At 39.7% G+C, this 20484-nt stretch overlaps 1 protein-coding gene across 2 annotated transcripts in view; it reads right to left on the bottom strand.

Moving 5' to 3' along the window:
- The window catches only part of LOC113024643 (voltage-dependent T-type calcium channel subunit alpha-1I-like), a 159396-nt gene that overhangs the window by 41337 nt on the left and 97575 nt on the right, over positions 1 to 20484 (bottom strand). For both annotated transcript variants that reach the window (XM_026171859.2, XM_026171860.2), the window contains 8 exons: positions 18890 to 19068; positions 16164 to 16290; positions 15517 to 15642; positions 14663 to 14752; positions 10678 to 10870; positions 8916 to 9067; positions 6273 to 6382; positions 2440 to 2573 (listed from right to left, as the gene is read on the bottom strand). In XM_026171859.2, coding sequence (XP_026027644.2) covers positions 2440 to 2573; positions 6273 to 6382; positions 8916 to 9067; positions 10678 to 10870; positions 14663 to 14752; positions 15517 to 15642; positions 16164 to 16290; positions 18890 to 19068 — 1111 coding nt within the window. The remainder of the gene's footprint in view (positions 1 to 2439; positions 2574 to 6272; positions 6383 to 8915; positions 9068 to 10677; positions 10871 to 14662; positions 14753 to 15516; positions 15643 to 16163; positions 16291 to 18889; positions 19069 to 20484) is intronic.

Raw genomic sequence — 20484 nt, 5'->3', positions numbered from 1 at the left:
ATAGGCGTGGTTGAAACAACCTGCTGAACTTCAAGTCCAGCATCAGAGTAAGGCAGAAAGGGAATTTAATGAGTCTGAACGTGGATCAGACAGACTGGTTTCCCCTGTCTTCACTGCAGCTCGTCCACAGTTAGCTAAGAATCAGACAACAGTAAATACTTAGCTAAAAACTGAGTATTGTAAAAAACATGTAATTTATATAGTTTTTAAAGTATATATAAATTTGAGCATATTTGCATAGTAACAGTATTTTATTTCCAGTATTTGTTTTTGTTTGTTTTCCAAGTTATAGGAAAAAGTTTCTCTGGGAGACAGCTGCTTCTGAGGCTAAATGTGCTACACTTCCAAATTAATGGTTGCATTTGTCATCTTTCTTTTTTCACTTCTCTGGGTTTTATTTTTATACAAAATATAAAATGAACACAAATAATAGCCTTCTCATTTCTATATACCTGTTGACTATTTTGGAGTAGCAGCTAGGCAATACTTACACTCAAAGTCTAGCTGGTAGAGCTGTTTGTTCACTGACTGTTTTGAATGTGTCCATCTGGTTCATTAAAAATGTCAAGCCTACAAAGAGTTTATAACACTGAAAAACTAAGGCTTACACCATTAGTTCAAGGGAAAAGCTAGCATCCCTGCCAGCTAATAATTCACAAGCACGGTCATTATATTGTGGGGTAGATTATTATTATACTGGGTCATGCTAAAAACATTAAATGAGATTTTATTTGTTCAAATGCAGTCCTTGGACTTTGAAGGAGTATTAGGGCCACATTAAGAAAAAAACATGTTATTATTCATTTTGAGAATAAAGTCAAAGTAACAATTTGAAAATAATTACAATGTTTTATTAGATGGGTTAGTTAAATCGTACTTTAGAATTGCTTTTAGTACAAATAAATTCTTTCTTTTTTAGCACATAAACACTGTGTGGTGACAAATATAAGGACAGAAAGATGCATATAGTCAGTAGGAAAGACCACAGAAATTTGGCCAGATTTGCGCAAAATGAAACAATGAAATGAAACATCAATGGGCAGATTACTAATGGTCACACTATGATTTACAACAAGACACAAAAAGACAGCTGATCATGCTGTTTCTACACAGGCATTTAGTAGACGGCATAAACGCTGTGGCAGTTATTTGACTTGAAACGACAAATTTCATCTCCACATTCTGAATTTACTCTGAGAGTTTAATCTCAAAATGAACAATAATATTTTTCTTTTAATGTTGCTGTAACATTTCATTGTACTGGACACTTTTAGAGAAAAACTAACAATAACTGCCAACATACAACAAAACAGTCGGATGAATATTCTATTGTATTATCCCACTAGCGAGTTGGAATTAATCCACTTGTATGAAACGACTGTGGAACATTTTAATATTCTCTCTCACAGTTACAAATTAGTTAACATTCATACACAGTGGCAAAAATGTTAAGAGAAGAAAGACTAAAAGTCACCAGTAGCCCTCACACTCATCATCAAATACCCCACTTGCTTCTTAATTACCACTGGCTGCTGTTTAGTTAGCATATTACCCATGGGTCCACTCAGAGGTCCCTGAACAGAATTATGGAGGGCAGAGGGTGATGGTAAGAGAGGGCGAGGATTAAGTGAGATTGATGTAATTAGCCTTTATCCCCCACAGTGTGAAGTTAAGAGGACAGCCCAAAGAACTGGTCCTTCAATTTCCCCAGATTTATTAGAGCACAGATGCAAAATGAGAGTCAAGTTAAAAACAAGAGCAAATCTCAGTGATATCTGGATACTGATATCAACCTCAGTGAGCCTCTTTTTCAAGTTACTCAGTCAGTCAGTAGGCCAGTCTAAAATTCTTAAGCAGTCAACACAACTAGTCATCGTTATCCATGTGTCTTCGTTCAGCGGTAGGTTTGAAGGCTCCCTAAATGCTGTTTCATAGATTGAATTAAACACATAAAGAAACATTCATCACTTCCACAAGTTAAATCAAACAAAAATGAACATGTCTGTAATATTTAACATAAAAAGCTTCCAGGACATGAGAGATTACACCTGCTAAGCTTCTGTTAGGCTCCTCTGATTTCATTTTCAAAAGCTTCATTTACAAAAATAATGAACACAATCATTTTGTGAGAACTAAATTGAAATTAGCGATGTGGAAATATACATGACTTTTAATTTATCTCGACTGCTGGGTGATATTAAAGAACAGCTGGGCACACTATAGCTCAAACAACAGCTACAGAAAACTGAAACAGAAGCAAAACACACAAAACCTCTGACTAATTTTCTCTGGAAAAATGGTAAATTAGGAAACGGGTAAGGGACAAGCACATGTATAAAAATATAAAATAATAAAAGAAGTAATGTAAGATGAAGTTTGAGGCATAAGAAAACACCATGGGCAGGTTAAGGACGTGTGCCTCTGTGGGTTGTGGTATACCTCGTGCTATCCTGAGCACCCTCATGATCCTGATGATGGTGGGGTTGATGGGGAGCGAGGCATTGATCTCAATCTCTTCCAGGGTGATGCCCATCACTGACAACAGCACAATGGCCAAATCCAACTGGTTCCACCTACACACACAGACACGCACAACGACTTTTCAACATACCGGAAAAATACCGAACCCGACGGAATATAATGTGAGTCTTAAAAAAAGGAGAACGAGGATGAATTGCTCAGGATTTCATGACTGCACACATCATGGTCGGTGTCATGTTAATTTCCCAATGAATATTAATGTTCTACATCACATTTGTGCATAATTGGCCTTACTTTCGCACAACTGACTTGGCAGAAGAATTGGTAACAGCTCACCATTACCCTAAGGCCTGCTCCAGCTATGAATATTTATAATAATAGTAGGATAAGAGTTTGAATACAATGCAAACTTGGACAAAGAAACAATATCTGCTGAGTGATTTATGTAGCCTGTTGTCATTTTATTGGTCAAAAAAAGAGTTACTAAATGGCTCATGTGGGAGAATTCATGAATGTAAAGTTAAATAAATAATGTGGATTTTGATATTTTTGTCAAAGTTTTGATGCAAACTTCATATTGTAATGCTAATTCTGAAACAAGCATCGCATAATCTCATCAGACAACAAACATAAAGAGGACATTCTTCAGTTATATTGTTGTTGAGTAGCTATATTATGAAAGAACCTTTAAAACCCTTATATATGAAAGAGACCTGACCTTTCTTACTTTAAATGACATGTGCACTTCCTTAAATATACATTCCCCCCTTATTTTTTTTTAAATGTAGCAACGTTTCCTTCACTTTTCACTCAGGTTACAGCAAAATTATTGCCCGGGGGAATGTTTCCCCACTGCGTTTCACGCTAGACAATATCTTAGTGCCGGAACAACAAGAAGCGGCACACAGACAGACTCACACAGTGTAAACACACTCAAAACAGGGTTGCCTAATAAACCCAGGGGTTTCCAAAAAGACACACAAGGGTGAAGACAGAAAAAGACAAAGGTGCTGCAAAAGAAGAGAGAGGAAGGACATAGAGAAAGAGAGCCATGAAATGTAATGCACACTAGAAGAAATACCGTGACTAACTAAAACTGAGACACATAGAAAGATGGACATTCAAATAGGTCGGAAGAAGTAATTTTGAAAGCAAGAGGGGCAGAAATAACCAATAGCAATTTTCTCCAGCACAGTTCTTGAAATGGATCGGAAGCAGCAATAATAAATCTACATAGTAGGGTCGAATAATATTCGCCAACACTCTCACAGCTGCTCCACGGTCTTGTATACGTAACTGAGAGAAGAGCCCTGCAGGATTGCTATGATGCTGGGTGAAGATATGGAAATGAGTTAAAAATTCAAGACTTTCTGCACCTGCACAGTTGGATCGTGTTTTTAAATTAAACATTCACCATATAATTGACCGATGACATCATCAAAAACTTGTGTAAAAGGGGCTTGGATCTTATTCTCTTTACACAGTGCTGGCATAGTCGGTTGGTTATATTTAAACAACACATTTTTGTCACCATCCATCTGTCCATAGATCTAACCAGGTCTCTTAGCAACTTCATAGTGTATGCTGTTAATATACTAGCAGGCTCACCGACACTGCATTCTCACACAGGAAATACCTGCCAATGATATCTAAAGCAGGATTTAGCTCTTTGTGGTTCTAATTAGGCACAAAAGCCTGAAGAGAAAATAAACAACCTGAACAGAAGTGCAGAACTTGAAACGTGTGGAATAAGAAAGCAAGCATTCTCTAAAAATGGTCTTCTTCACCTTTTTTGAGATTGCATATTATGCTCTTTGTATGATACCTGTTACAGTCCCTATTTTCATTCACTGTAGGCTGTTTTTTTGTGGATTGACAATTTCTGGCAAAAGTTAGTGCCAAACATAAACAATCTTTCTTAAAGGTACAATGTATAAAATTTCCACTACTAGATGTCAGTAGATAGCAGTAAACTGAGTTCTGTGTTCCAAATTCAAGTGTATATTCCTGTAGGAAAAACATGTTTTTGTGAGAGCAAAAACATTCAATTTGTACTCATAATGACCACAGCTCGCATGTTTCTGCAACTGTTTGGACCTGATTCTCCCCAGAGTTTCAGTAGAGTGCTGTGAGTCCACCGTTTACCTCAGCTGTCAATGCAGGGTGAGAAACGTCCACGTCTATTTACTCTGGAAGAGGCTGTAAAACTTTGTGAAAGGAGTCTGATCTGAGTCAATGAGTCAAAGAAGCCGACTTGTGGCCAATGACAGACATACTGAGGTGAGTTCCTGAGGATATGCAGAACGTTTCTGTCTGTTTCTGCTTCTGTTAGCCACTGTTAGCTGGGGTTTGTTGGGTCTGTGTTTCCACAAGCCCCGCTAGTTTAGAGACTTATTCATCATGAAGACATCAAGACATAACAGAACATCTACAACCGGTTTTTCACTCGCTAACGAGGAAAGTTTTTGGTCAAGAACCAGCTCTTGGAGCTCACGCTCCTAACCTGTCTCATGCCCAAAATCCCCCCAAGAGCAGCTTCCCTCGCAGCTATTTATTGACAAACTGTTACAATACACGTCACAGCACGAGCACCTCCCTCTGTAAAACCCCCAGTGGTTCTAAGACAAGGCACTGTGTGTGTGTGTGTATGTGTAAGCACGTATATGCATGTGCAAGAATGTGTGTGTGTGTGCGTGTGTGTGACCTCCTGCTGACCAAAAGGGTCATAAAAGCAGGAAGCTTACAACAGAAGAAACAGATCTTGCAGATAGGATGTATGTACAATAAATCCTCCCCCAGCACAGAGTGGCTGGACAGGTGGTCAGGATCAAAGGGATGTCTTGATCCTATAGATTGAACTCAGACTTACAAATTTAAGAAGCCCAATGACAACATTCAACAATTAGACTTAACAGGGTTAGCTGCTATTAGCAGGTGTTGGTGAAACTGTCTGACTTGTTGAACTCTTGAGACACTTACGTGAATAAATATGATGCGAGAACGTAATGAAAATGTATGTCAGAGAGAAAGCGTAATTTTTAGGACACTAACAACAGCTGGTAGCTGTACGGAGACAGGAGTGTTGCATATCTAATTTGCAGACAATAACTGACTGCAACAATATTGGGAATAAATAAGCATGTTTGTCTGACTTGAGAGGAGGAAGAGGATGATATTTGATGAAGTTGCTGGTAACGTTGTCTCTTTCCTTCACGTGTTAGTTCCTCTGCAGATAAAACATAGGTATGATGCTTCATATCTTGAGTCGGAAGTTGCAGACACAAATTAAAATGTCGCTCCATCGCATGCAAACACCTATAACTTCTCCTTCCCCTTTGGTGTTTTACATATATAGTCGGTCTCTAGGCAAATACGTAAAACACAATTAGTTGACAGGGAGATGTCCATCACGGCCACTGTAGTCAAACATGGTGGGGGAACACGGCGGCTTTCACTAACGACAAATCTGGTTCTATGTACATTTAATAGATGATTCAATTTATAAGAAGGTATAGGAGTGCTGGAAGACATAATCACAAAGTAATCTGCGTGTGTAAGTTTTGCCCTTGAATCTGTGATCTTGTATTTTTTTCCTGTCGTCTCTCAGAGCTTAGCTGGCCACAGCAAGCAGCTGCTTCTCTATTAGGAAGAAATATAAGAGATAAGGCCGTGGTATATAATACCAGAATATGGACTGTACAAGGATTAACTTGCTGCTGGTGCTATAGTATAACATAACAGATTTTATCAGTTTTGCATGCTTCAAAGATTTAGTGCAGCCGGGACTGTACCTGTCCTTGAAGAAGCGCCGAAAGCCAAAAGCTACCAGTTTGAGAGAGGCCTCGATCACGAACGTGGACGTGAAGAAGTAGTTGCAGTACTTTAATGCAGTCTCCAGAGACTGGGAGTAAGAGAGGTGAAAGATGGACAGAGAGGTTAGAACTGAGACAACAACAGCAGACAGTTAATATCACCTCTCCCGTGACCTATTACAAGCACATTTGTTATCTTTTTTCACGCCAGTAAAATGGTTTTTTTATCAGTTCACTGAAGAATGAAGCAAATAACACAGCAAGTTATGAGAATTGTTGTTCAGTGAATCCGTTTTGCCAGAGTCAGCAACATTTGCACTTGCCAACAAATTTCTTTTAATAGAGGAGAGCTTAATTGAGACAGACAGCTAAATTATGTCACACTCTAGGGAGAAACAGAGAGCATTTTTTCTACTACGCTGGTATTAATGAGTCAGACAAAAAAAGGGCTACACAAGTCAAACATTTGTAATGTTCAGTGCACATAATTAAACCAGATTATCCACAACAAGTCTAATTACATATTAACAAAGCGTGTGTTGAGAGGTAGTAGAAATTTGCCATTTTCAAACAGATGTTTGGACTTTAACTGCATAACGATGCTATTTTAAATGATCTTTGTAGATTTTTGACTTATGGTAAAATACTTTTAGTACTAGTTTTGAAGCTGAGACCAAACAGAGAGTGAGTTGGTCATTGTGCATGCCTTCATGCTGACAATTGGTTGCTAGAGGATGTTTCTGGTTGTCTAGGTAATGTATTTTCAGGGCAGATGATTTCCTGTCCTCTCATTGGTGGTTGCTTCAATCAATTGCGTTGAAGTTGAGAGAAGTTTAATTCAGAACCTCCTTTATTTATTTTTTTTACCCATAAGTCATTTGAAATCAGCGAATGCTATTGGCCATCTACCCTCTCTGGTCGCCACAGTGCTACAAAATCACAGCTTAAAACACACAGATAATCAAGACCAGAAAATACCTGAAGGATTTCCAGAATTAGTCGTGTTAATCTATAAGGTTAAGCATTTTAGGATGTCTAAGGAACTTGGAAAGAAAAGCGTCTGGATTTCTTGAAATTTCTTCTCATCTGAGAAGCTTCTTCAGTTTTAAGAGCAACTGGTGGAGAGTCACAGATTTTAAGCCCTATGGGACTGTCCCCAAAGAGGGTCATGGACCCCCTATTGATCCTCTACCTAATCACCAAGGCCAAGGTGTAAAAATAGGTCAGAATCAGCCAAGGTTTTGGGTTTTTGAGCCCAATGCGAAACCTAGCCCCCCCCCTATCATGTGATTTCCTGAGGTCAAATGGCCCAGGATCTGAGCGGGCGTTAAGGCGCCTACACATTGGCGTCCTCGAAAGAGTGACCTTTAGATGCAGATGGAAAAGCCGAGTCTTGTCTTGTCGAGGTGGCTCCTCTATGCTGTGCCGTGCATTTATGAAGTGGCTGTATGGTCTCTCCGATGTAGAGGTCTGAGCGTTCCTCGCTACACTGTACAGCTTCTCGGATGAGAGGTGAAATGTCTTCAAGAAACTTAAAGAAGTCGAGACCTTTCTTTGCAAGCTCCTTAGACTATGATGACCTGGATGATGAAAAAGTGGCTGGGGAGTTTCTTCCCTGTTTTCTGTTTTTATACCAGGCAAAACTAACTGTCCATAGCTTTATAGGACTAGGAACAATTTTGTTTGTTCAGGTTCAGATAAAGGAAAAAAATAACCGTTATAACTTATTTTATAATATAGATCTTTTTCAAAATGTGTTTTTGTCAGGTTACTTTACTGTTAAAGCTCTTACAAAACCATTCATTTTTACAGCAGTTCTGCTCTGAAGACAAAAATGTAATTATTTTCATTGTTAAACGAGTTAAGTCAAAGGCCAGTGTTTTTAACTTTTCCACTTTAAGCAGCCTTTATAATACCATTTCAGCTACATTTCTTTCCTTTATTCCCAAAGGGCTTCAGTCAAGTGTTATGTAGCCATAAACCCTGCAGTTCTTTGACGATAGCCTCGCATGTGTGGGCGATAGCCTTTGGATGTCAATGGCAATTCACACAGTCAACTGAAAATAATGAGCTCCGTGGGCTGTCTGTGTACAGCTATGTAAGTAGCTAATACCTTATATGTTTGCCACAATTGTCTCTCAAGATAAGAACATTTTCAGCTCAACACTGAGACCGAACACCACGACAAGTCGTATACAGCCTACATGCCACAGGTCAGAAATGTGAGAGGAAACAGTGGGGGCAACACCACAGGGAAAGATCCTGACTGATTTGAGTGGGTTGCTCTGGTAGTTTCATTTCCTCCTTAGTGATCATATGTTAAACCATTTGATTATGCTATTTCATTAGGGTAGCAAGAACATGGCATAAAAAAGTCAACTGTTACCATCCATTTAACACGTGAAGAGCCTTTTCTTACTTTTTTTATATTCCAGCACTTCAAGATATGCTTTAGTTTTTGGCAGTATTTATTGCTGATTCAGAGCAGCGGGCTGGCCACTTCCCTCAGGAAATGGCAACTTTTAACCATCAACACCTACTCAGAAGCTTTTGATGAGACTGAGAAAGAAACAGCAGATTTGTTCAAAACATCGCTCTATCCTCCTCAAGCAAGGCTGTCACCTGTGGTTGGTCGTAGTGCTCCAGAGACATGGTGATGACATTAATGCAGATAATGAAGGTGATGACCAGGTCCAGGTAGTGGCTGGTGCACAGAGCATGGATAGCCAGGCGTGTAGGACCATAGGATGCATAGTAGGGCAGCTTCTGTGCCTCTGGATAGAGGAAGAAAAAAAAATAAGACAATTAGGGTTTAGGGTCAATGAATGAGAAGGAAAAATGACAGAAGGAAAACAAAATGGGAGTGAAAGACAAATTAGAAAAATGTAGAATAAAACAAATGACCAAAAAATGACAAAATACCAAAAAAGAAAATATACAGACAAAAATTTTTCATTAAACAAACAGTGAATAAAAGCTGTACACTCAGTCTTGAGTTACGCCTTCTTCATACTTTGCTTCCAAGAATCTAGGCTATATTTGTAAGTGGTTATGAGGCTTTCTTCAGCCTGAGGATCTTTTATTTGGACATTGGCTGCTTTTTCACTCATTTATAGTACAGTACTAGTTTTGTTTTTTTTTTTCTTTTTGTCGAGCCGCTTAACGCTGACCTATAAATGATTCAAGCATAAAACAGACACCTACCTCAAAGACTGCGGAATATTGCATCTACATATAACATAAACTGAGAACCCATTTTAAAATGTACCTTTAGAAACTTTGTTACAAGCAACCTGTCAGAAAAACATTAATTTGATCCAATCCAGCCAAGACCTGACACAAGACATAAGATCTACTTGCCAAAGTTACCAAAGTCCCATCAGAAATGGTCTCAATGGTGGACTGGCTGTCAAGAAGTTACTTTTAAGGAGGGGAAACGGGGAGAAAATGTCTGAGGCATGCTAAATTACACAAGAACTGGAACACAAATAAGTGGCAACAGCTCTTCTAGAGTGAAGAATCCAAATTTGAAACCTTTGGTTCAAATTGTTGTTGTCAGTATATACGTTGTTCCACCACGCAATGCTATCTGGAAGGTTCCTGTTTACCAATGGCTTAAATTTTCAGGAAGTGGTGCCAAACATACTGCTATAATGCTGGATAGAAAGAAAAAAATAGAACACTATCAGTCATGGATTGGCCTCAAGGCTTTTACACAGTAGTGAATTTATTCCAAAAGAGGGAAAGAATAATGACGCTCAGAGCAGCTGAAGAAAAGTCAGACACTGAGATAAACTCTGTGCTTATATAAAGAGAGAATTTGATAAATGTGTGAGAGAGGTTAAGTAGCTTTAAATGAGTTGAAAAAATGACTCATTCAACGTCATATTATCATGTGTAATATAAAAGATCAAATTAGAAGTCTTGGGCATATGCCACGTGGATTTTACCCAAGGAGTGGAGACTTTAAAAGATTGCATCTATTAAGTTAAACATATACTGTATATAAGATTTCGGAAACTGGAAGTATGAGAGAAGAGGTGAGCATTTTTTATATAATAGACTGTATACCGTTTGCATCTCTTTGCTAGATTTTCTCTTTATTCTTCTGTACACTCAGTCTTTGTTCCTCTCCCAATAGATTTTTGGATCTCATCAGTCCTCCTCCTTCCATGTATGTTTTTTTTCAACATGACTTGATTTTTTAAAACCGTCCTTTTTTACTTTCTTTTTTATTTCGTTAAATTTTCCGTCTCATCTTTCTGCTTTTCTTTATTAATTATTTTCCCCTCAATCTTTACAGTGCTTCAGGCACTCAGCTCCCTCCCAACTCCTGCGTATCCCACGTTCACCCTTCAGCTTCTTCCTGTTCTCTGGATCTTACTTCTCCTTTTCTTCTCCATGCGACGCTGGCGTTTCTCCTCACGTCTTCTGGCCTCCTCCACCTCCTGGTGCTGCCGACATTTGTGGAAGTTCTCCACGACCACACCCACAAACATGTTAAGGACGAAGAAGCTGACAATCAGCAAAAAGGAGATGAAGTAGAGCAGCATCCATGGGTTGTTGTTGATCATCGGCTAGAGGACACAGGGAAATGTAACATTAAAAAAAGGTAGACAAAAATAGGAAAACATAAATAATCCACGGGTGAGCTCAAAGTACCTACTTCCAGCCACCTCTGAGCAGCCTCATTTTAATCTCAATAAAAAAAAATACTATGAATGGAAAGTTTAAAGCCCTTTTCACAGATGTACTCAAACTTTTCTGACTTTTTTCTTTCCTTTTGAGTTTGTGTGATGCGTTAATGGGCAAAACGCTCAGCTAATAATCTGGTGCATTCACCTTTATCAAGTAGGGGTCTTGTGTGTCACCAGACAGTTTCTTAAATCACTACATAAAGCTTACAGCAGTATTCAATACAGACTATTTCCTGCTATGTGCTTTATGTGACCTGATTAACATCTGAAAATGGAAAGGTTAGTTGTTGATGTCCAGCGGCCCGGTTGTTTTAGCTGGTATGTACATGAAATATGGTGATCGCTGAGAATCACTTCCAGGACAAGTTTGACACTGTTCTAAATGTTTAGGGTTACACATCTATTCAACTCGTTTTAATAATAATGATAATAATAAATTTTATTTATGAGCGCCTTTCAAGTCACCCAAGGACACTTTACAATAGGATAAAACACTTAGTAAAACAATGGCAGAATAAGAACAATAAAATACAAGCACAAGATAAAATGAACAAACAGTGGATTCACAGTGAATATGCAGATTTGAACAGATGAGTTTTGAGTTGGGATTTAAACTGGGGGAGAGAACCAATATTTCTTATTTCAGGGGGCAGAGAGTTCCACAGCCTGGGAGCAGAGCCGCTGAAAGCTCTGCTTCCCATGGTGGTGAGGCGGAAGGAAGGTACAGTAAGCTGGATAGAAGAAGAAGAACGAAGTGAACGGGCAGAACAAGTGGTGGTTAACAGGTCAGAAAGGTAAGAAGGAGCGAGGTTATGAATGGCCTTGAAGGTGAGCAGAAGAAGTTTGAAAATTATCCGGAATTTCACAGGGAGCCAGTGAAGTTCCTGAAGAACAGGGGTGATGTGCTGGTAGGAGGGGGTTCTGGTGATAATGCGAGCAGCAGAGTTCTGAACCAGTTGAAGCTTATGGAGGGATTTTTGGGGGAGACCATGCAGAAGAGAATTGCAGTAGTCAATACGGGAGGTAACAAGACTATGTACAAGAATGGACGTAGACTGGGTGGAAAGAGAAGGAACCAATCTGTTAATGTTACGTAGATGGAAGTAGGCAGAACGGGTGAGATTATTGATGTGAGATTTATAGGAAAGTGAACTGTCTAGGATGACACCAAGGCTCTTAACCTGAGGAGAAGGGAAAACTGTGGAGTTATCGATGGTGAGTGAGAAATGGTTTGCCTTCAAAAGGTTGGATTTGGTGCCAATAAGGAGGATCTCAGTTTTATCCTCATTGAGCTTTAGAAAATTAGAGGTAAACCAGGATTTTAACTCGGATAGACATTCTGTAAGGGAAAGAAGGTGGGAGGGAGGAATCAGGTTTGCAAGAGAGATATAACTGGGTGTCATCAGCAAAACAGTGAAACTGAAGATCAAATTTGCGGAAGATGGTATCTAGAGGGAGGATGTATATTATAAAGAGAAGAGGGCCTAAAACTGAGCCTTGGGGTACACCAGAGGTGACGGGGAATAGACGAGAGCGGAATGATCTTAGTTGAATAAACTGGGAGCGGTCGAGGAGATATGATTGAAAACAGACGAGGGGTGTGTCAGAGATGCCGAGAGAGGAAAGTCTGCTTAGAAGGACAGAGTGAGAAATGGTGTCAAAGGCTGAGCTCAGATCTAAAAGGACGAGAATGGTGAGAAGACCAGAGTCAGCTCCGATTAGAAGATCGTTAGTGACTTTAAGTAGAGCAGTTTCGGTACTGTGACATGAGCGAAAACCAGATTGAAATCTCTTTTTTGAGAGAAAAGAATACATCTGACACTCTGTGTCCATATTCAGTACAGTTTGAAAATCTGGGGACTGTCAGCAATCTCAAAGGATGACAGTAAACAGAGGAATAGGCAGAGAATGGAGACAACGTGGGTTGATTGGATGTGGAGGTAGTTTTTGGGAGAGAGTCATTAGAAAACAAAACAAAAAATAAAGAAAAAAAACTCTGAAGTTCAGTGACAATAAAGCTGGAGATGAGAGTCAGATTTTCAATTTGGGGGAGCGCTGAGAGCTGAAAGCACTGGGTGGAGTGTAAATGGGATTAGTCATTCAGAGCCATGTTGGACTGCAGTGAGGGTTCTCCCTGAGGCGAGGAAACTGAATCATCCAGAATAATGCCCACTCTTTTTAATAGATTCTCTAATAGATTTTCAAATAAACCAATTCTACAAGGAACGTGTTCACTTTGTAGCCACTATAGAAGACTAATTTGCATCACGTTATTGGATGGTGTTGTCGTCTGTGTATATTATTTGTGGGGTTAAGGAGACAGTAAGCAGCGTGTTCTCCAATTTAGGAAGCAAAGATACATTTTTAAGATCGTGACTGGCCTCAGGTGTGATTGTTTATTAGAACGTTTTAGCTTCCATTAGATAACTATAGTATCTCTGATAGAGCATTCAAGCAAAGCTCCTAATTTCACATTCCAATTATAGCTCAACTCTCACCTTCAATCATAATTTTAAAGTCTTATGTGAAACTAGTTATGAACAACATTCAGCTCACATAACATTCATTGGAGGGAGTGTGGGTTAATTAAATTTAAAAAAAGGGTATTTGCATTATAGCAAAGACACAGGCAGTGCACTTAAAAACAGCATAATAGGGACATTGGAGTAAAGCTCTTCAAATAAAATATACTAACAAAGGGATCTCAGAGGACTGGGCCGTCACATTTAACCGTTTCATGCATGACAACCTCAATCTGGTTAGTATTTTTAGTCATCTTTAAGCATGAAAAAAGATTTTTGAACTTCATTTTTTTAAACATGTACTTCTTAAAGAGTTTGTTACATGTCGACTTAGGTGGACATCATACGTTTTGACTTATGAATTTGGTATGGAGTGACACATCAGTGTCCAATGTAGTGGTTTATGTGCAGGTATACCATCAACACTGACACAAATACAAGAAAGCAGCCTTTGAACAGCTGTCCACTGTAGTGACCACTATGTGTGAAAGGGTTAAATGTGATTCCAATGATAAAATCCAGAAGGAGAAGGTGATGTAGAAGGTGCTGCTCCTACAGGAAACATTTGTAGTATTGCAATGATATGAACAGACGACACTAAGACACGTCCCTGTGGAGGAGATCTGGGAACATCCAACTGGGTTGAATATTCAGAAGACCAGAAGGAGGAATTTTATATCCCATCTGTTAAAGAAATGTGGGATTCCCTCAAAGAGGTTTGAGTATGTAGATGGAGATTTAAGCAGGCATGTGGGCCACTCTGCTTAGTTTACTACCACTGAACAGTGAACCTGACTGACTGAATGACTGACAGACAGACAGATAGATAGACAGAAAAAGCTTTTAAGTATCTGGATATAAAACAATGAATGTGATCATTCGCATTAGGTAAATACAATGTCAGGTGAACTGCAAAACCTGATATATTATACCATATGTATGTCAATACAAGTGAAATAAAAGTATTTCAAAATGCTGAAACAAGCACAGCTTTTCTGCTTCCACAGGAATTAAGACGATAAGTAGCAGCAAGATGCTGCAAATCAAACACATCTAACTGATCATCATTAGGTGTGAGAAGAGTGTAGACTTTCTTTTTACTATAACCACAAGCATGAGCATAGGTATTTACGGTAATATTATTTATTACCTGCTGGTCAATTCCCACTGCATCTAGTCCATGGTACATGATGTTGACCCAGCCATCTTTTGATGCCAGCACAAACAGGGACATAAGAGCCTGAAAGGGACACAAGCAACAGCATGAATAAACAAAGCAGGGGTCTCCAACTCCAGTCCTCGAGAGCTACTGTCCTGCAGCTTTTAGATGTATCCTTGATCCAATGCACCTGAATCAAATGAATGGCTTGTTACCAGGCCTTTGCCAAACTTCATCGCATTCATGATTCAATCATTTGATTCACTGTGTTGGACTGGGGATGCATCTCAAAGCTGCAGGACCGTAGCTCTCGAGGACTGGAGTTGGAGACCCCTGATTTAGACCCATCCAAACAAAACGCTAATAGTATAATGGGCTAAATCTAACAGCTGGCATTTATTAAAAAAAAAAAAGACAAAGAAAAGATGTTAGTAGATCAAACCACAGACATGAAGCAAAGTACTTTAATCGCCTAGTGCTCAGAGCAACAAACATGAACTGCTATTATGTAATAGACATCAGTGGTACAATATTAAAAACATTAATTAGCATTGTCAGCCGTGTGAGTCCTTCCTCTGTTATTCTCCACCTCTTTTTGTTGTACGATGGGATGTTGTAGCTAACTGAAAACCATCTCTTCTATTGTGGGCAAAAGGCACTTTACATTTCTTTTTTCGCATTCATGAATCAAACTGTCGCTTTTTCTCCAGCTTTAAGACCATTTAAAGGATCGACAGCATAGTACAGTGTCTCTGTGTGCGGTGTAGTTTGTGTGTACTTCTAGGGTAATATGTGGGAAACAGCCCTGCCAGGATGCCAAGCATACACTGTATTCTATCTCGTACCTGTCCAAGGTTGTCAAAGTTGTATTTGTGGTGAACCCATCGATAGTTGGCAGCCAGGCAGTCAGATTTATTGGTGATATTCTTCACATCGAGACCCACACAGTAGTAGAACTTTCCTTTGAAAAGCTTTGAAGGAAAACAGACACAGGCAGAGGCACATGAAGATAAATCACGACAGAGCAGTGAAAAAAAAAACCTTCTCTGCATAGCCACTTCTTTCACTCGGTTTTTGAAGTCATTTCACAATTAGTGTTTGTAACTAGTGCATACATGGAGCTTTATTGAAGACTCCACGAGCGCTTGATATCAACAGTGTGGTTTTCCTCCCGAGAAAAGACGTTTTTAACTCTCACTCACACTGAACATCAAAGAGGGATGTGGGTAAAAGAATGCATAACAGCAGATGCAGAGAGAATGACATGAAATGAAGTGTGCAATAGCAGGGTGGGATTGACAACCAGGTGCAAAAGAAAATATGAAAATATAAAGGAGCCAGCTGTACATTTTCCATACTTGCAAACTTGCTTGTAGAGTTAAAAAGATAAACTAGATTTTGTGATGATATTCCCTTACTGATTTAAAAAAAAATAGCAAGGCAGAAGATGTTAGGTGGAGGGCAACTTGGACTTGGACACGAATATGTTTACCTGAACACCAAGGATGCCAAAGATGATGAAAAAGGCACAGCAGATGAGGACAATGTTGCCGATGGGCTTGAGGGACGTGATTAGGGTCTCGACCACCAGCTTCAGTCCTGGAGCTCTGCTGATCACCCTGTAGGACAAACAGGTGGAGAGGGATGGAAAGATGAAGAAAGAAGGAAGAAAAAAAACGACACACAGCATCTTTTAGAAGCGAAAGTAAAAAGAAAAAGAACAACGTGACTGCAGAGCTTTTGTCTAAAACACTGCGGTCATTTCAGTCACTTTTCTTTATGCTGGCATCCCAAAAACTGCCAATAATCTATTTTGTTATCTCAAGAAAACAGATTAATTTAACTCGCCAGCTGACAAAAGAAAATTAAAATAAGAATAAACGTCTGATTTCTCAAGATCATTTCTCCCAAGGAGATAATTTCGGTTTTCAGGATCCGACAGTGCAGCCTAGGCGGAGTAGTCGAACGCAGATTCACTGAGCGCTCAACACAGACAGCATCGTCAGAAGGAAGAGCGCAGGGCAAGCTAGCGAGACAGAAGTTAAGCTCACCTTTTAACATGGACCTCCCCCACTCTCATTCAGATCTGGCGTTTGGAATTATTTTGGTTTTCATGTGACATATGACCCTGAAGGTAAGCGAGTCATGGACTAAAGTAAAACAGTATGTTGGATGTGCCACGCAATGCTCAATTACATGGGTGGGAACTAGTGTGTTAGCGCAGTTAGCTCGTTAACGTGTTGGCCGTCTAGCCCCATGCACGGGGCGATCGGCGGTAGCTCGTTAACGGAGATTTGCCGTGTTGTGGAACACAACGAATATGACTGCACATTTACACCACATCATCCTAGTGCAAAGACAAGTGGAAGCAGAAAAAAAACAAGCAAGCATGCTACTAACTTTAGCCGAGTCATTTAGACAGCTGTTAGCACATGATTCTCCTTATGCTGCTGAGAATATAGCCCAGAAGAAGCGGATAGTATAGCTTTTATTTTGGAAAGAGACATTTCTCTGTAATAAACTCTCTTTTACAAAGATGAGTGATTCCTCAATCAGATACAGGGCTTGCAATATCGCTAGCCCGACGTCCCGGGGCTAGCGATTTTTTCAGTCGGTTTACCAAAATCTATCTCTTCCCTGCCCGTCGGGCTATTGTAGGAAGGAAAAATATATGTCAATGCTTTTGCATTCTTTCAGAAATGTAGCTGGGTAATTTTGTCATTGGCATCGGTGAGCCACTGTCAATATGTGACATATTGAAGTCGCGTTTGAATTTGCGCTTGTTTTTTTGCTTTCACTTTGCAATCGCGCGAACTGTGTATAGAGAGCGACAGCACTGATCTGTGAGTGATGATAATTTGTGCACCAATTCCTCTGACATCGTCTTATTAATCGTTAGCTTACTATGCAAACATGACAAGTGAAATCTCCCGCAGCTTAAACATGTGAGAGGTTGATCGCGCAGAGAATCGCTGAGCTTATGTGAGTGCGTGTGTAAAAGCATTTCAGTTCTGCTGAGCCAAATAAGACAGGTCAGGGTGAAGAAGTGACAGCCAAAGAAAAGCTTACCACAAAACGGAGAAGTTATGACAAATCAGACTATAAGGCAAAAAGAAAGTGCAGCTTTATGGTTTCATGGACAAAAGAATTTCTGTGGCTGCAATATGACGAGCTAAATAACCAGGGCTGCACATAAGTGGTCCGCAGGTGCGCATTCGCTGTCAAAATAAAAAACACGCACAAGGGTTAGGGTTAAATTTAAAAACTGTACTTTTGAGTTAAAATATATATTTATAATTTTAATAAATGACAAATTAAAAAGGCATGAACATTTTTTTTGTATCGAAAAAATATCGAACCGTGACACCAAAGTATCGAACCGAACCTCTGGACGGAGATCTCGGATGTTGTTCCTGGGATCTGTTGGAGCCACTCGTCCAGCTTGGGGGTCACTGTTACCTTTACCTTCCACATCTTCTCCAGCTCTTCTCTGGGCCCTTCGTTCTTCTCCAGCTTCTTGTGTTCCTTCTTCCTGATGTTGTTGTCATTCAGTATCGCTACGTCTATCACTACGACCATGTTCTTCTTTTGTGCTGCACTACTATGTCTGGTTAGCCATCACCAATTTGTCCATCTGTATCTGGAAGTCCCAGAGGATCTTAGCTCGGTCATTCTCCACCACCCTTGGAACAACTGGGACTTGATAACCAATCTCAGATGGGGGTGATGATATCTCCCCTCGGACCTGTCGCCCTGAGTCCCCCTTGCTGCAGCATTTGTGTTGTACCTCTTATTTTATCAGTTTCTCAGATCACTAATTAGGAATTTTGTCCCACTCTTTTTAAAGCATTTCTCAGTCCTGAGTCTGAGATGTAGCTCTTGTTTTTTTGCAGTTTCTCACACTGCTTCCTCCTGGTGAATCGTTCTTGCAGTAAAATGATGCAAAAGTGCTTGTGTGACTGGGTGATGGAAATGATTCCAAATTGTTTGGAAATGGTCTCACAACCGTTCCTAGATACAGTCCCTTTTTATGAACAATGTTGATCAGGTTTAATGTTTCAGGTAAAGCTACCTAATGCTAAGCTAACTAAGCTAAGTGAGTATTATTGATCTTCAGATTGCAAATATTTTCCTAAACTGTCCTTTTCCTTTTTAGAAACCATCCTGATGGGGCATGCAGTGGGGAAATGTGAAAAAATAACCGAAAGTCCTTCAAACCTGAGAGGACGGAGTGTCCTGAGCAACCTGAGCACACGGAGAACCCCGAGGATCTTAGCCCCACCCGCCATGGACACTACGATGTCAATCAGAGACACGAAGACCAAGAAACCATCTAGAATGTTCCAGCTGCTTCTCAGATAGGCAGTTTCCCCCAAATACAGACCCATAGACACCACCTGGGGAGATGAAGGGAGAAATGATGAGGAAATGCAGATGTGAGCAGATGTACACAGGCACACACACTCTTTGATATTCAAATTGCTTACTTAGCTTCTCAAACAGGTATTTCATTTCATATTGGACAGGAGAAGAGACTTAAAAAAATAAAACAGTTGGTTTGTAAGCGAAACTGTGGTTAGAAGGGACACAAGGAAAGAAATAAAAGGCAGTTATTAAAAGAAGACCAGGCAGAAATCATGAGCATACTTCAAAGTGGGAGTAGAATAAAGATTCCATAATGAAAAGAAAACCCTATTTGTTTGTGCCGTTAATCAGCTTTCATGTTGACACCGAATCTTGCTGACCACTGTGACTGGAGCAAAAGTCTATGAATAAAACTCGAGGAAAATAGTTTACAATTTCATTTAGATGTAGAGTAGTCTGCACTGCTGACAGTGCAATGTGCTACTTCAGCAGTCTGGCCAAATCTTCTTATGTCAGGCACTTCCACATTTCGGCTTTACTAACTGCCCGGACACAGAAGCCCAAACATAAAGAAGAGATGTTCGTCGAAATCGAGGTATGAACGTCATGCAGTTGTTTTTTCTGGTTGATTGTTCTATCAACTTCTAGTTACAGCGAGATGGGAACTCACAGTCGTAGGAAAACTCCTGAACTACAAAGAAAGGAAACGAGTGAGGTGGGTGGGGAAGATCAAGAATCTTGTATAAACTGTGGGAAAACTACCAGCTGGTGGAATGAAAGACAGACATAAGGGCAAGTGAAAAACCCCTGAAGTGGCTCAAAAAGACATTTGGAAAGTTTGGGGGAGAAGAGTTGACTTTCAAAGAAAAGTTGCGTGGCAGATGGGTGTAAGCCACATCATTTGACACCTGTCAAATGCTTTCATGGGATGGAGCAACTTCGGTGTTGCTGTCATTTCACAGCAAAACTTGCGAGACGCAGAAAATATAACTAGAGCCAGATTCTGGAACGCTTTTACATTATATTCTGTATCAAGTAAAGTCTTTCAGGCAGAGCATTTATTTTACTATTTTACTACAATGATCACTGTAGGACAAACAACTCCAGCTGCTTATCTCAGCTGTCATTATGTGTCCACACCACATCAAGTTATCGATGCTTACAAACATTTTTTCTGGTCAGTCGGTGCTGTTTTTGCCACTATTAGCTGTGAGGAATGGGTCACTTTTAAAGCCAGGCTCAAGTGGCTTCACCAGGAGTTTAAATTTCTGGCATTTTTGTGGTGGCATCATTTTCTGCCTCAAAATAAATAAATAAATACGTTTAAAAAAGAAGAAGAAACTTAGTGTCACTCAGGACAAAAAAAAAAGGTAGTTTGACAGTTTTACACCACCAGCCTATCATAGCTGTGTCCAACAAGAATCCTTTTATTATTACTTGTTATTATT

The sequence above is a fragment of the Astatotilapia calliptera genome, chromosome 6 (genome assembly GCF_964374335.1).
Source record: "Astatotilapia calliptera chromosome 6, fAstCal68.1, whole genome shotgun sequence".
NCBI classification, from domain to species: domain Eukaryota; kingdom Metazoa; phylum Chordata; class Actinopteri; order Cichliformes; family Cichlidae; genus Astatotilapia; species Astatotilapia calliptera.
The sequence above is the reverse complement of the archived record's forward strand: the minus strand, read 5'-3'. Positions and strand labels throughout refer to the sequence as shown.